This window comes from Zingiber officinale, chromosome 6A (assembly GCF_018446385.1).
Source record: "Zingiber officinale cultivar Zhangliang chromosome 6A, Zo_v1.1, whole genome shotgun sequence".
Lineage (NCBI taxonomy): Eukaryota > Viridiplantae > Streptophyta > Magnoliopsida > Zingiberales > Zingiberaceae > Zingiber > Zingiber officinale.
In genome coordinates this window covers 94,237,008-94,253,929 of record NC_055997.1, presented here as the reverse complement: position 1 = coordinate 94,253,929, position 16,922 = coordinate 94,237,008, and the positions used below count along the sequence as shown (strand labels likewise).

The 16,922-nt window shown below is 37.9% G+C and overlaps 3 protein-coding genes across 3 annotated transcripts; 2 read left to right on the top strand and 1 right to left on the bottom strand.

Moving 5' to 3' along the window:
- The first annotated feature begins 1,034 nt into the window (after nucleotides 1-1,034).
- Nucleotides 1,035-4,162, top strand: LOC121996965 (LEAF RUST 10 DISEASE-RESISTANCE LOCUS RECEPTOR-LIKE PROTEIN KINASE-like 1.2). Its single transcript, XM_042551151.1, has 4 exons — nucleotides 1,035-1,939; nucleotides 2,536-2,565; nucleotides 2,708-3,031; nucleotides 3,105-4,162. Exons 1-4 carry the CDS (start codon nucleotides 1,171-1,173, stop codon nucleotides 4,007-4,009), a joined length of 2,028 nt encoding a protein of 675 aa, XP_042407085.1. The 5' UTR covers nucleotides 1,035-1,170; the 3' UTR covers nucleotides 4,010-4,162.
- Nucleotides 4,163-4,562: 400 nt separating this feature from the next.
- LOC121996968 (probable calcium-binding protein CML18) lies at nucleotides 4,563-5,367 on the top strand. Its single transcript, XM_042551153.1, has one exon. The coding sequence runs from the start codon at nucleotides 4,619-4,621 to the stop codon at nucleotides 5,111-5,113; it is 495 nt and encodes a 164-aa protein (XP_042407087.1). The 5' UTR covers nucleotides 4,563-4,618; the 3' UTR covers nucleotides 5,114-5,367.
- A 264-nt stretch (nucleotides 5,368-5,631) lies between these two features.
- On the bottom strand, nucleotides 5,632-9,557 carry LOC121996967 (delta(7)-sterol-C5(6)-desaturase-like). Its single transcript, XM_042551152.1, has 3 exons — nucleotides 9,181-9,557; nucleotides 6,469-6,774; nucleotides 5,632-6,208 (listed from the first exon to the last, which is right to left on the bottom strand). The coding sequence occupies exons 1-3, from the start codon at nucleotides 9,410-9,412 to the stop codon at nucleotides 5,916-5,918; spliced, it is 831 nt and encodes a 276-aa protein (XP_042407086.1). The 5' UTR covers nucleotides 9,413-9,557; the 3' UTR covers nucleotides 5,632-5,915.
- Nucleotides 9,558-16,922: the final 7,365 nt, after the last annotated feature.

Sequence of the window (16,922 nt, the reverse complement as noted above, 5' to 3'; positions counted from 1 at the left end):
TGATTATCTGATTATCATATAATCAAAATTATATATGATAATTTAAAATAAACACACTCTAAAAAATTAAGGAAAAATTCATTCTAACGGATATTCTAACCATTTAATACTTAATACAAATGTTCAAGTTTCATTCAAATAAAAAAATAATGTCCAAAATATTCATTTCATTTAAATTTTAAACTAAGATTTCATCACTTTTTTTTAGAGAAAAAAACGCAAATCAGATGAAAGGAGCCGACCAAAACCAAGAAGTGAAATACATGCACATACAGTCAAGAATAACACGATATTTTAATGATTTTCTATTGATTATTCCTTGCACTGTTCAAATCTAAGCAAATCTGGAGCCTCACCGCGGCGATTCTTAAAAAGAGTAATCCCAGAAAATTTTGTTCGTCAATAAGATGAGGGGACGATTGCTGGTTTTTATGATTTAAAGAATCTTATTCGTCAATAAGCTGACGGGACAATTGCTATGTATCTTCAGAATATATTGTGATCTATACAAAAGATCAATTCCTATCGCTGAGACAAGCGAGAATGAATTTGTCAAGATAAAACAAAAAGTTGAACTCGACCTAAAGCAAGAATCTAGCCCCTCCTCCATCCCTGATCGAACATAAGTCAGTTCATTTATGGGTAATTTTGCATGCAATCCTTACATGGGGATTACATGCAAAGTTAACATTATGATTGAGGATTTTTCTCTAATTTACCGTTCATTTATAATCTTCAACTACCAAACTATCTGGCAGTTTACTTCTGAAATGCAAATAGGCTGGGTCACTTCTTCTTTCTTATTTCAGATTCTGAGTTCAACGCGAGATCTACATGCATGGGGGCAGCTCTAATTGCTGCTTCTCGAAGTAGACATTCACTAGAATTTTTTCTGCGATATCACATGCCTCATTAATTCCCTTCATTTGGAATTTGACCAATTCTGTTGGAGTTAGTCAAACTCGTGTTATTTAATGGCCAAACAACTCATCTAGACCCTCGTTATTTAATCACTCACTTTTCAACGCCTTCTCAAAGACGCCGTCTCCTCTGCTCTGCTCTGCTCGCTCTCTCTCTCTGTCTTCCTCATTCCGCTTGCCTGCCAAGCGACGATCGCAGATGATCAAATCTCACCGTTTCTGACATCGATCGCAAACAAGACCCATCCAAATGCGCAGTCATCGACAGTCGTGGACTCCCTATCTTGTCATCTTCCTCTGTTCCGTTCTTGTGACCTTCTCGCCTTCTCTCTCCGATGACGACGAGCTGTTCCGGAGCTGCGGGAAACGGCCGTTCACCTGCGGCGAACGCACCGTGCAAGTCGCCTACCCATTCAACACCGCCGACAAACCCGCTTCTTGCGGCCACCCGAGCTTTGAGCTCAACTGCAACACTTCCGGTAGCTCTGCCATAACCATTAACGTGGGCCGTAAGACGTACGTAGTGATGGACGACATCGATTACTCCGATAACCTGATCACGCTCCTCGACCAGAGTTTCTTCGACAGGCCTTGTCCACTGCCGTCGGAGAACACCGATATCGACACGACTCTGTTCTCCTACACCGATCGCGATGTCGAAGTCACCTTCTTCTTCGATTGCACCTCTTTTATCGTTGCGCGACTTCTCAATATCTCGTGTTCATCCACTAGTCCCTGGTACTTTTGGCCGAACTCTAGCTTGCCTCAGTGGGCATTTCTTTGTAGCAGCGTCCGCGTTCGGATGGATAGCGCGGCGGTGGATAGGATGATGTCCATTAGCATAAGCTACGCACAGGCACTTCAGGAGGGATTCACAGTCACTTGGAATGAGAGTATACAGGGAAGCTGCGGCGAGTGCATCAACTCCGGCGGGGTTTGTGGGTACAACAACTCTAGGCAAGTCTGTTTCTGCTCAAACAATGGCTCGGCCTCAGAAAGCTCTTGCAATCCCCAAGGAAGTAAGCTTCTTGATCTATTTCATAGTTTATTTTTTCTTTGCTTAATTTTTTGTTCATAGTTAAGATTACTTCGATCTTTCCCCGTCTTTGTCCTTGATCTCTTTTCCGGTGATTGTTTTTTTTTCATTGCTTTTTGTTTGGTAGTCAATCTTATCCCAGATTGTTCAAAGGCAACAAATGGGTTTCCACTAGTAGATTTAGAATCTTATTTTTCTAAAGTCAAGAGGTAGATTGGTCATCATTTTGAACGGGTCATATAATAGTTTTTCCTGTGTTCTTCTAGTTCACGTACGTAATCGAAGATAAAATCGCAGTGAGGGTGGCCCGCCAACCGTTAACATCCACCATAAGAAAACAAATATCTCAATGAAAATTTACAAAATTATTTCAATCTCTTCTTTCTCCATCATTGTTTTGTTTTGATGGTAACAGAGCCTTGAATCAAACTCCTCGCATTGTTGTCTACTATTTATTCACGAATATATTAATAAGATTTATCGCAGTTATATCTTGTGCTAAAAGCAGACCAGTTCAACATTTGTTTTTCCCCCTGTTTTCAGCCACTTCGATTTGATTGCAATTTTTTTTTCTTGCAGATTCTAGCGGGAAAACTGGAGTCATAATTGGTAAAAGATTCGATCTTCTGAGTTTACTTCTAATTCTCAAAACAACGAAATTTAATCCATATTTCCAGAACGAATAAGAGAATTCCTTATTTTCAGCAAAGAAGGAATGTGAATTTGATTTCTGAATTATTTCGATAAGCAGGAGCCGCCGCCGGCGTAGGAGGTTTGGCCGCCGTAATCTTCGTCGGCGTTTGCTGCTACTGCCGTCGGAGGAACAGAGTTCCAGAGGAAGCACAACAGCACGCAATTCTGCTGGCTCAAACCACCTTTAGCATCGAAGCGAGTCCCCAAATTATAGAGGCGAGTCCCAAAAAAGCTCCAGAAGTTTTCCGTCGTGTCGAAGAACCGCTTAAAATCGATAGTAGTAAAAACAAGATTTTTGAGTACAAGGAGCTCCACGAGGCCACCAATGGTTTCGTCAGCTCCAACGAACTCGGCAATGGCGGCTTCGGCATTGTTTACAAAGGTAGTCGTGCTTCACTTTGCCATGGGGCTTCCTTGTTTTTCTTTTGTCCCTTTCTCATTCATGTCGATCGCAGGGAACCTTCGCGACGGCCGCACGGTGGCCATCAAGCGTCTCTACGAGAACAGCCACCGCCGGATGCAGCAATTCCGAACCGAAGTTGCCATCCTCTCCTCCCTCCGCCACCCCAACCTCGTTAGCCTCTACGGCTCCACCGCCCGCGACAGTCGCGAGCTCCTCCTCGTTTACGAGTACGTCCCCAACGGCACGATCGCCGACCACCTCCACGGCGCCCGCGCCACCGACCGCGGCCTCCCCTGGCGCACCCGGATGAGCATCGCCATCGAGACTGCAGACGCGCTCAGCTTCCTCCACGCCTTCAATATCGTCCACCGCGACGTGAAGACCGACAACATCCTTCTTGACGGCGACTTCCGGGTCAAGGTCGCCGACTTCGGCCTGTCCCGTCTGTTCCCGCCCGACGCTACTCATGTCTCGACGGCGCCGCAGGGAACTCCGGGGTACGTTGACCCGGAGTACCACCAGTGCTACCGGCTCACCGATAAAAGCGACGTGTACAGCTTCGGGGTGGTGCTGGCGGAGCTGATATCGTCGAAGCCTGCCGTGGACGTCCAACGGCCGCCGAACGACATCAATCTCTTCAACCTGGCAATGAGACGGATCCAGAAAAACGAATTGGAGGAGCTGGTGGATCCGCCGCTGTGGCGGCAGTCGAACGGGGAGGTGATTTGGATGATCAGGCAAGTGGCGGAGGTGGCGTTCAGGTGCTTGCAGGAGGAGAGGGAGATGCGTCCGACGATGAGCGAGGTTCTCGATGCGCTAAGGGGGATCGACGACGTGGGCCGCAACGGAGCGAAGTGGAGTGCTGCGAAGCTCGACGAGATCAGACCGCCGGGATCGCCGGACAATGTAATCGCAGCGTGGGAAAGCAAGAAAACGACGCCTAACGCCAGCGCGTAGTTAATTCCCGAAAAGGTCATTGACTTTTGTGTCGGCTAAGCTCGCTCTTGCTATTGGCCCGCTTAGTCCTAATTAATTTGTTTTTTTTTTATAATTAGTTCATAGTTTAGAGACATTTAATTAGGTTTTACTATGGTATTTCTCATGTATATCGGATAATTAATAAATAAAATATGATATCCGCTTAGATGTTAATACGTGAGTGTTATAAAAGATGTTATAATATTCTCTGTTCAATTTTTTAAATGCTGTTAATAAAGGATTTTATATAAAAAAAATTCAAAAATAAAAAAATAAATTTTAGATATAAAAATAAAGATGAATAAATGTATCCATAATTAATTAATATTAAATCAATATAAATAGGTTAATAAAAAGAAAATATTAATATAATATAAAATGAACGCATCTTCGGATCTTCCAGAGCCAACTGTTGGCTATTCCTTACGTTAACGCAAACGCGTTCGAATTTGTTGTTCGATTCTTTTTTTTTTAATTAAAAAAAATCCTTAAAGAGACAACTCAACTCTGAATTTATTCCACGCGCTGTCTTTGATTTCTATTTAATTGTCTATCTTTACACGAGAAATCGGAGGAAGAGGATAAGCCATGGCGGCGGACGCCCAGCGCTCGCTGCGCTCCTCCCCCTCGTTCGGCCTCCACCGCATGGACGAGATCGAGAAGGTGTTCGCCCGCTACGACGCCAACGGCGACGGTCGGATCTCCGCCTCCGAGCTCGACGACGTCTTCCGCGCCCTCGGCTCCACCGCCTCCCCCGCGGAGATACGCGACATGATCGCCGAGATGGACGCCGACGGAGACGGCTTCGTCGACCTCCAGGAGTTCGCTGATTTCCACCGCCGCGGCGTCGGCGGCGCAGACGTCGACAAGGAGCTGAGGGAGGCGTTCGACGTGTACGACCTAGACGGCAACGGGCTGATCTCCGCGGAGGAACTCCATCGGGTGCTGAAGCAGCTCGGGGAAAAGTGCTCCGTCAAGGATTGCACGCGGATGATCCGATCCGTCGATGTGGATGGCGATGGGAACGTCAACTTTGAGGAGTTCAAGAGGATGATGGCCAACGGCGGCGTCGGACGGAGATGAAGTCCTCTGCTTCCGTCGGCGGCCGAGGGACCCCTGTTTGATTGGAGAAATAGGGCGACTGGGACTAACGATCTGACGTCATAGGTTAGCATTTAGAATTGTATCTAAAGAACTAATTTGGCGTTGGTTTGTGTATTACTTAGTCTTGGATCTGGTAAACCTTTATTGCTTCGATCAGATCGCGCATGTTCCGATTGCTGTTTATAATTTAAAGGCATATTTTAGTCCTTAAGTGTTATTGGATTTTTAAACAATTGTTGGAAAGTGCTCTAACTATATTTGTAAGAATGGACTCGGCTCATTTGTTTTACTAAAACGAAAAAAGAAAAACAGACAAAGAATTCAAACCCACTACTGTATTTAATATATGTAAAGAAGACCACCAAACTCCTACATGATTTTCTAGTTGCAACTTGCAAACAAATATTAGGAATTGCTAACAGAAATGAAAAGGGTGAAACAAACTATTCCCCAAGCACAGTTGCATGTCGGAGCCCATAATCAAAATGCAAGGCATGTGGACATAACGGAACAGGAAAAACATTGAGCCAGCGAATACATGAACATAGTTGGGCAAACGCAGGCTGACAGTGCGTCGTCTCTATGAAGAGTACACAGCAATCTAAACAATCTTTATGCAAATAAAACCAAATTGTTCTATGAAATTTCAGGTCGGGTAACCCACCATACAGAATACCAAAGCAACTTGAAGATGAATTTCACCTTAAATTGAAATCAAGATGCAAGGTATCAAAAACATTTGGTAGCCAGAGCACAAAAGCAAACAATCATTCTGGTTGCATCACTTTGCCTTAATGAATTCCTCCTCAGGATCTCGAAGGGTTCCAAACATCCAATCCATCCATATTGTGTAGTGGCCGTAGTTGTGACGGTATGTGGTATGGTGGATTGTATGGTAACCTGCGCCCATGATTGGCCAAACCTTGCCATGGATGCAATCATGGATATTGGCAGTCCATACAGCCTCGCAAAAGAGTAGAGCCATGTGAGTCAAGAAGTGGGTTGGGACAAGGAAGAGAGCAATCACATGTGGCACAGCCTGCAGTATCCCATCCAACGGATGAAATGCCAATCCTGTAAAGAGAAAGGGTATTTAATATTTATTTGGATGAATGGTAAACTAAAGAGCAGAGCATTGAAGTGTGCATGAAAAAAGGATACAAGAACATGAATGAGGATAAGCAAACGAGAGAAATTCCAAGATTCACTAAAGACTTTAATCCATAAGGATCTATATAATCAAACTGAGTTAATTTTGTAGCATGTGCATATGATGGTGCTAGGAATTTTCCAAAACTAGCAAATTAACAAAAAATGAAGAGTGAAGAGCATACCTGCAAAAGGGGAGAGTGTGTTTTGCTTGTTGTAAATGTGGTGTACTGTATGAAACCACTTGTATAATGGTTTTATGTCATGCAACTCTCTATGCATCCAGTATATTCCAAATTCAACAAGGGCCAAGTATATCATAAGGTAAACAGTATGTGCAAGCCAGCCAACTTCTCCAATGCTAGAATAACATCTTGTCCATCCCCTTTCAACCATGTATTCCGAAATTGTTGGAAGGCCGCAGTACAAGGGCATAGCCTTCATTGTAACAATTATTTGTAGAAACATGGCTTTGTTCGAAGGTATAGCATCTGCAACAGAAAAGAGAATACAAGACTTTGAAAACAGTGACTCTTTGTATAGCAAAGGTACTCCATGTTTACAAAACAAGTATACATATCAACTTTTTACTATACTATTAAGATAAAATGCACTATCAGCAATATAATATGGCGTATACATCAATAATGGACTGAAGGGGATATTGACAGACCAAAAAGATAAATTCAAAGATTTGAAAACACAAGAAAATCCGATCCAAAAGGTTAGATATAAGAGAAGCGAATTGCTATTGAGAATTTTAGTAAGATCAGTTTGAGGGTTCTAATGTAACAGAGAAAAGGAGAAAGGATCCATGTTATTTATCTTATTTAGCAAACCTTACAAAAATGTTATGTAAAATTTCAAAGAAAGGATGCATAAACGTTTGTGCCAAAATTAGGTATAATCACCTTAAAAAGCTGAATTTACAACCACCTAAAAACATTTCATTGTTGTATGCCACACTCTAACAGTAGCAACTTTCTAAATTAATTAGGTATAACAAATTTTATTTTAGATAAAGAAAATCTGATGTATAACCACCTAAACAATTTTATCTTTATACATCAACAAATAGCACATGCTAGAAGTTTCAAAATAAAAATTTCTAGATTGCAATCTAAGAAGATCAATAGAAAACACACAAGGAAACATATCAAATTTGTCTAGAGACACTTCAACCATACACACACATCCAATTGGTCTATATACACTTAACACACATGCAAACAAAATCACATTTGCCAGAAGCGCTTCAACCCCACATACACACCTAAATTGTATCATTTCACCAAATATCTAAGAGAACACAGACGTGTACACACATGTGTACACACAAAAAATATCAAGTTAGTCTAGAACATGTCTTTTGGCTAAAGTCTAATGCGCATGCGCGCACACACACACACACATCAAATTTGTCTAGAACATGCCATTTGGCTAATTCTGATGCAGTATCATGAAGATAAATAGTAGTAATCCACACTAAATCACTATATCATGGGCAAAATTCTAAAATACAATCCCAAGCTAAATGAGGATCTGAAAAGAGATCTTCAATGCAAGAAAATGCGGTCTACAGTCAAAGAGGGAAAAGGAAAAAAAACAAGAGTCCTAGCAAAAGCAAAACATTGAAACAAGACAGACTCAGTTTAAGGCTAGTAAAGTAGTATGTAACTCGCTTAAAGCTCTTAACCCATGACATAAAAGTGTTAACTTCCCACCATTAGTAGTTTAGTGCTTTATATCTTAACCCGTTATCCACCTACCCCGCTCTCACTGACTTCCTTGGCGATCTATTGCGAGACAGATATTAGATTGAGCTTGACTTGGGTGAATGCAAGCATTTTCGAATTTGGTTTTAGGAACACTTTTTTTTTCAGTAATCATTCTTTCTAGCTAGATCAAGTCTTTTCCTCAAAAGAAAAGCAAAGCTCTTCATGATTACACTAAGCAGAATTCTAAAGAGAGCACAACCAAAGCTGGGCTTTTTATTAAAAAAAAGGTGATAGCCTGAAAGCAGGCAAAGCAATATGGGGGGTTTTCTTCCTTTATAGATGGATAGATAGTAACTGACTGAATGACCAAGGCAATAAATAGACAGTGGGAGACAGATAACAAACTGAAGACAGTGTTCCCAGTATGAGTAAGGAAAGACATTAATGGCAGTTTATAGTTTTCACTTTTCACCAATGTCCCAAATCTCATCAATTTTTTTTTTATATGACACTAAGGATTGTCAGGCTTAGTCTTCTTTCCAGCAACTACTGATTCAAGAAGATCAAATTTTATCTCAGTAAGGTTTGTTGCCTACTGTAACATTCAACAAATTTTTTAGACATTACTAGACCTAACACAGGACAGTACAAAATCGTCTAAGGGGGAAAAATCTCTAGAATCACCAAACTTACTCTTCTTTCAAGCAACTTAGGTTTGAAAAGATCAAAATTTGTCTCAGAAGTTTTATTTGCCTGCTGTAACATTCAGTTTTTTTAGACATTACTAGACCAAGCAAAGGACATTATATCAATTTTTTTATTGAAAATAAAGAGCCGAAAACACTGTGCAAACGAGCCCCGGAGGAATCTAATGAACATTTCAACATTTCACCAAGACCTAAATACCACCCGTTCACCCATTTCAAGATGAGGACTATCTGCATGGGAAAGGGAAGGAAGCACATGGTGGGGATCAAATAAACATCATGTTTCCGGGAAGCCACCTAACGCCAATAAACAAACCTCTATCTACTAAATCAGGCATCAATGGGGGCAAAAACGGCCCCATAAAACAAAAGGGAGTCATAAAGTGAAGATACTAAACAAGAAATACTACGGACCATTCGATGCAAACCAATAAACAATCAAATTTTAATGAAAGAAAGAACATGATGCGACCTTTGGGGAGGTAAACATGGCGCTTCCAGTAGTAGATGTAGAAGCACCAGAGAAAACCGGAGATGAAATAGACGGCGGTTCCACCGATGTAGTTACGCAGCCAGGACTGGATCGGCCGGGGAAGGCGCTTCCAAGCGTCCCCGGGTATGATCAGGCCGAGCAAGATTTCGTTGTACCAATCGGTCTCCTCAACGAACTGTCTCAGGTACTCCGGCGAGCTCGCGTTCGTCATTCTTGACTCTCCTAACAGGATCACAATTAAACCTACAAGGACGGCGACCAAGATCGGCAAAACGATAAGAATACCGCAGCGACAACCGCCTGCGATTGTCGAAACCACCACCACCGCTGGTTAGTCGTAATGACGAATTTAAAGCGCCTCCAATTTTTTTCTTTTCGGATCCCCTGTCTCCCCTCGCTCGCTTCCCACGTCTCACTACCGGTTGTTGAAAAATATCCGAACCCGCTCCATTTATTATTCAGTACTCATTGTTCGTCCAAGAAAATGAACAATGGATCTTTTAGGTTACGGATCCAATCCGAATTCGAGTAGGGCAGTCTTTGGGAGCGGTGAGAGTATGCTTTTGCGTACCGAGGGTGAGGACACTGACCTTCCCCTAGGTAGTATCAATTAGTACCTTCATCGCCAAAAAAAATCCTTTTTTTTTTAATTTTAAAATAACACCTTAGTCTAGTTTTCATTATGAACGTATTTTTATTACAACAAAATTATAACTTAATATATTTTTTATTACTTTCTATTCGATGTGGCTATAACTGTTATAATATTAACAAATATTTTTATTTAAATATTATATATGAAATAATATTATATTTAAATTCTTTTATTAATTTATTTAAATTTGATTAAAATCACATTAAAACTAATACAAATAATTAATTTTAATTAAGTTGTAATTCTTTTTAATATAATAATACCATTAATTTAATCAAATTAAATTAAAAAATATTAAATTTATTTTATTTTAATACATTATAGTTTAAATATGTTAGATAATAATTTGATATTAAAAGAAAAACCTCTCTTTTATGAAAATGATAATAAAAGTGTTTTTTTAATTTTTACCCGAATAAAATATCCGCAAGGATATTAATAAGACTAGAGATGCCAACTCACTCTGATTTGGCTTTTCTTCCTCCCTTTGGACTTTTGGTGAGTTGTAAGCAGCGAGAACGCACGAGCGACGGTTTCGCTCACTGGCGTTTGCTTCAACCATAACATTATTATTATTATTATTATTTAAAAAAACGACAAATCTTTGTGTTTGGACTTCTGCTTTTTTTAGTCACTTTCACACCGTAATTAATGGAGATATGATAATATATATATATATATATATATATATATATATATAATTTTAGTTAACTATGAAATATTTTATAATAATATTAATAATTACATAATATAATTTCCATCTTTGTACCAGTTATATTTTTAATTTGGTAGGACAATAATACATTACTTAGTTGACAAATATAGAAGTATAAATTTTTACATGGGATTTTTAAAACACTTATATAGTTTGTCATCAGAAACTTATTTTACTTAGATGAATTTATCAAAAATAAATAAATTATTTGAACAGTTTGTTTAATTATTTTAGGAGATGACTTCTATTTAACAATTCAACAAATTAGAGGGCATTCCATCCATGAAAGACAAATACAAGCACGGCATGGCTTTGTTAATCGCCTTTTCAATGGATTTGATAGAGCAATAAGGGTCATGAGATCATTTCAAATTATAAAACCCAATTTGATATATTTTCAGTATTAATTTGGTGTAATTTTAATACCAAATATTTTTCTAACTCCAACTAATACACATCATTTTCTACCCTAAAAGTAATATTCCTTATAATATTCTATTTTTCCATCTTATAATTTATTATTCATCATACATATTAATTTTTTAAATATTTATTGTGATAATAATAATTATTAAAATTAATAATTTTATGGTACATAATAACTTTATGATATTATAACTAATTTATAATAACTAATTATTATAAATTTTAAAATATTTAAAATCTTAAGTAATATAACAAATATTTTAAATATTACTTATTTAACTTAATAACTAATATAAATTTATAATATATAAAATTTACTTAATAAATTCAATTCAATTAAATAATATTAATTTATAATATTTAAGAATATTTTAATATAAATTTAATATTATAATATATTATATTTAAAAAAAACAGCACCGGCACTATTTCAGTATAAGTAAACAGTTCGCTTGCACCATCTAGTGCCGCACTGTTAGCTTACATTAAAATAACATAAATTTAACATATACATTGGAATGTATTTAATGTCACTTTTATAAAAAAAAAGTAATAATTTATCAAAAGACGTAGTTTATATATTGCATTTATCAAAAACATATGGTAATTTTATTTATATCAAAAGACACAGATAAAAAAAAAAATTTCAATTATCAGTTTATCCCTCTGGCAATCTGACAATCTCTTCTTTTCAATCATCATTTTCTAAGCATCCAATCTATAAATTAAATTAAAAATTAATTTATGGTTCGGATGCACGTCCTCTCACCGTCTCTCTTCCTCCATCCCTCTGCCTGGTCTTATAAACACGAAAGAAATATGAACTTCCTTTGCTTGTCATTCCTTCTCATGCTGGTTAGCGGGATTGCAAAAAACCAATTAGGATTTATGGATATTACCGTAAGAGTTTCAAGAGGAGTCCAAAGGACAACAGCAGTTAAGAACGTCAGTGTTGAAGGACAAACTTCTAGTAAGAGTGAAATTAGTAGAAGAATATAATTAAAGATTTAGCGATGTATGTATAGATTTATTACTGCAAAATAGGATAGTGATGTAAAAAAAATTACAATTTGGTTGCAAAGGGTGATGACAAAAATCATGTTTATGGTTTCATTGGATGTGTGCGGAATAAATATTCAAAAACACCTACAATATGATATACTCAAATACTTGATCGATTTGCAAGGTGCTCCACTATGATGCTAGATTTTAGCTAGACCTTGCTCATGCATGTTAGGTTAATATAGTAGATATGGACGTTGGGTCTGATATACGATTATATCAGGCCCACTTTCTACCTTGATCAAAAGTTTTGTTTGATACCATATCTACCTCCTCTCCTCGTTCAACCCTTTATAGTGATTGAGAGTTTGCATAAATCCAATTATCCTTGATCTATCAATGTGTTTTTACCAAAAGCCGCTTATGGACCTAAACATGTTTGATTACACCCATTTAACGTGTTGTTAGTTTCTGTGGTTGTAAGGAGTTAAATTGTGCTAACCAAATTTTATTTAGGCCTCTCATTCTCTCAGTGGAGGTCCTAGTTTACGAGAATTCTTTGCTTCAATGCGGGTCTGATATTAGATGATATCAGGCTCATGCGGGGTCTGATATAGGATGATATTAGGCCTATCATGGGCTTGATATGAGATCATATCAGGTTCAATGTGATTTTTGGTTAAAACTTTGCTTTTACATCATATAAATCTTTTCCTTGCTCAACCCTTTTTAGTGGTTGAAATTATACAAAATTACAAAAATTCTAGGCCCATATCAGTCAGATTGTGTCACAACCACTGATAAATTATGAAAATCTAATATGTACACCATATACTTGGTCTTTGATAAATTTGTATATACAACATCACTTGATTATGTAGTTCCAAATTTACTAAATTAGTTTGTAATTTATTTATCAGGGACAATCATATAACTGAAGAAATTCTCTTTGATATATGGAATACGCTTGATACAAATTCTTGCATTGAGCATGGAGCTAATGTTGGAGAATTATCCAGAACAAATATTCCATCGTCTTCGGAGTATAGTGGTGTGTCTAACACAAATAGAAATACAAACAGTAATTTCACATTTGTTCTAAATGAAGAAGCAAGTATTCAAGAAGATGAGGTTCTAAATCCTTGTGCAACACTTGGTGATTACTTTGAGCCTACTTGGAGTGAGGAGGAAGGACATTATACCCGAATTTGAGAGGAATTACCATGTAATACAGATATACAAGAATTCTTAGCTGATGATATGCAGATTGAACAATATGAAATTGCTCCAGAGCAGTACAATGACTTAGAGGAGGAGTTCCCAATAGCTGATCATATATTCTAAATTCTTGATTGCTCCAAAGGTCAATTAAAGAGGCAACAGATGAGCATGAAATTTGTGTTAGACAGATTTTCCGTCTCGACAAGAGTTCAAGAATGCACTTGTGAAACATGTCATGGTTAAACATATGAGATATAACCCAGTTGACACTATGAAAAATAAAGTAAAAGTTGTCTTCTTCAATCAACCATGTACATGGAGAGTAGTTAGCCGGGAGATGTAGAGTTCATTGTTACGAAATATGTAAAGGAACCCCAATGTGACACCATTAGGGAAAATGCTGATCATCAAGCATGCTCTTCCTCCTTTGTAGCGTCTTTTGTTGAAGAGCAATTTCTTGCTAATGAACAGTGCAAGCCAAGTATGATTATATCAGATATAAAAGTTAGGTTTGGAGTAGCCATATCATACAGAAAAGCATACATGCTCGAGAGAAAGCGATGGAGAAAGTCATTGGAGATTATGACCAAGCATATAGAGATCTTCTACTATATCTGCGTGAGTTAAGAGTCAGAGATCCTGAAACCTATGTGTCACTACACAGGAATGAGGATAATAAGTTCCAACGATATTTTTGGGGGTTTGGAGCTTGTAGAAGAGTTTTCAGGTCTTATCTACGCAAATTGATTGGAATTGATGTCACGCATCTAAGAGAAAAATATCCGGGTGTGTTGTTGATCGCTACTGCAATTGATACTAATGACAATTGTCTCCCAGTAGCCTTTAGAATCGCTGAAGTTGAATGTGGGTCTGCATGAGAGTGGTTTTGGATCATACGAAGAGATTCTTTGTTGTTGATGCAGAGTCAATGAGGATAGTATCAGATAAACATCGTGACATTATATTAGCAGTTAGGAAGTGTACCCTACCGCCCATCATGCTTTCTGTTGCCACCACATGCCTTGCAATATGGTAACAGATACTGGCAGTAGGTTAGGTTTAGGCTTGTTTTAGGCAACAGCTCGAGCAAACACAACACTCCAATATGATCTCATAATGCAGTCCATGCTTGAAAAACATCCAAATGCTCATAAGTGGCTTCAGAACATTGGCCCTAAAAGATGAGCTAATGCACATTTTAGTGGCAGAAGGTACACAATGCTAACCACCAATTGTATAGAGAGTTTAAATGCTTTGTTCAAGAAGACACGTGAACTTCCCATAAATATGTTAATTGATAATACCAAAAGAAAGGTAGCTCAATGATTCTTTAACCATAGGCAGGAAGTCTCAAAATGGTATATTGCTTTGACACCTCATGCAACCAAAGAAATGGATTCAAAGAGGGAGAAAGCTAGACGATATAAAGTTTACCCCTAATCTCAATATGAAATGGAAGTAGAGACATGGGGTGCTTCATTCATTGTTGATTTGGAGAGAAAATATTGTAATTACGGGGAGTTTCAAATTTCAGGATTGCCTTACTCACATGCAATTGTCGTCATCATTCACCAAAACAAGGATACACTCCCATATTATGAGTATTATTTTCATTCACAGAATTGGAATGCGACATAAATGGATTGTATTATGTTGGTTGCTACTCGGAATATCGTACTGGTTCCCTTGTACAAAAATTTTGTACAAGTCCTGAACCATTCCTAACAACCTATTGTGTTCTTTAGAAATTAAATTTGGAATCGCAAACAAAACTTAACATTATTGATTCCAAATTCAACTTATCTGTTCTTAGAGATATAGACTTGGATCGCAAACGATGCTTAACATTATTAATCCAAATCCACCTATATTACAAATTTGATTAAATATTTATTTCAGAGATCAACTTCCAGGTTAAACATGGCGAGGCACTAGGCCTTCTTGGTTATGGGAGAATCCACCACTTCCTAAACAAAGCCTTTCAACGAAATTCAATATTTAATCTCATTATAGTAACCCTGGGTTTAACCAATAAGAACAATCGAATCACAAGATCGAAAAACAAAAGAAACATAAATTCGAATCATAAATCCGAAACCTAGAAATGTTAGCCTCTTGTGTTTAGTATTTCAAAATCCGTACAAAGAAAACTAGTATGATGCGGAACAAGACAACTAGTTATACCTTTCTTTGTAGCTAATAAATCTCATGATCCTCTATCGTATTCCTCTTCTTATCTCGGAGGTCGTGTGGGCGACGATCTACCGAGACGAGAATCTGCCCAAGCTTCCTTCTTCTCCAAGCAAGTTTCGACCACCAACAATCTTCAAGAGATGAAGAATTTTCGGCCACCAACTAAGCTCTAAGGGATGCTAAGAAACAAAGCCTCCTATCTCTCCTTCTTCCTCTAACAAGATCCGGCCACCACCAAGCTCCTAGAGATGAAGATGTCGCCGACCACACAAGGAAGAAGAATAGGAGAGGAAGAGGAAGAGAGGGCCGACCACCACCAATGAAGAGAGGAATAATAGAAGATATATTGTTGTGAGGTGAGGCACCTCTACCCTCTCTTTTATATTCTTTGGTCTTGGCAAATAAGGAAAGTTTTAATTAAAACCTCCTTATTTTCCTTGCCATTAAAAGGAAAATTTTAATTAATAAAAAAAAATTCTCTTTTCTTCTATTAATGCAACCGACCCCTATAACTCCTCAAACAAGGAAAGTTTTAAACACAAAATTAAAACTTCCTAATTTGTTTCCGAAAATTTTTAAAATAAAAATTTCTCTTTAAAAATTCCCTTCATGATTGGTTATAAAAGGAAACTTTTATAAATTAAAATCTCTCTATTAAAACATGTGGATGATTATAATAAGGAAAGTTTTCTCCAAAATTAAAATCTTTCTTTCAATCTACAAATAAGGAAAGATATCAAACATTTCTCTTAATCTTTTGTAGAAACTATAAAAGGAAAGATTTAATTTTAAAACTCTCTTTTAAATCATGGTTTCCACATAAGGAAAGATTTAAAAAAATAAAATCCTTTTAATTTTATTGTGGCTGACCACCTAAGTTTTGGGTTCAAGCTACGTCGGCCACACTTCAAACCATCCAAGTCTTATCTTGGTCGGCCCTTGCTTGGGCTCCAAGCTTGGCTTGGCCGGCCACCTTGGGATGGGTAAGAAGGTGGGTTTAGGTGGGTATACAACTTTATAACTAAGAGACTACGACAGGGACCGAGAGGAGGAATTGGTTTTGGTCTCCTGATGAACTTGAGCTTCTCGTGTTCGCCCCGAATACCCAACTCGAGTTCATCAATAATAACTCATACCACTAAAGAGTTATTATTGAACTACCGCACCAATCCCATATTACTATATGGGCTCCTTCTTATCATGAGTGTGCTAATCTCCCTGTGTTTAAGATATAGAATGTCAACTAATTAAATGAGTTACTGACAACTAACTTAATTAATATCTAGCTCCAAGAGTAGTACCACTCAACCTTATCGTCATGTCGGACTAAGTCCACCTGCAGGGTTTACATGACAATCCTTATGAGCTCCTCTTGGAGACATCATCAACCTAGATTCCTAGGACACAGTTTCCTTCTATAATCAACAACACACATTATAAATAATATTATTTCCCAACTTATCGGGCCTATTGAATTATCGAACTAAATCACACCCTTTGATAAATTAA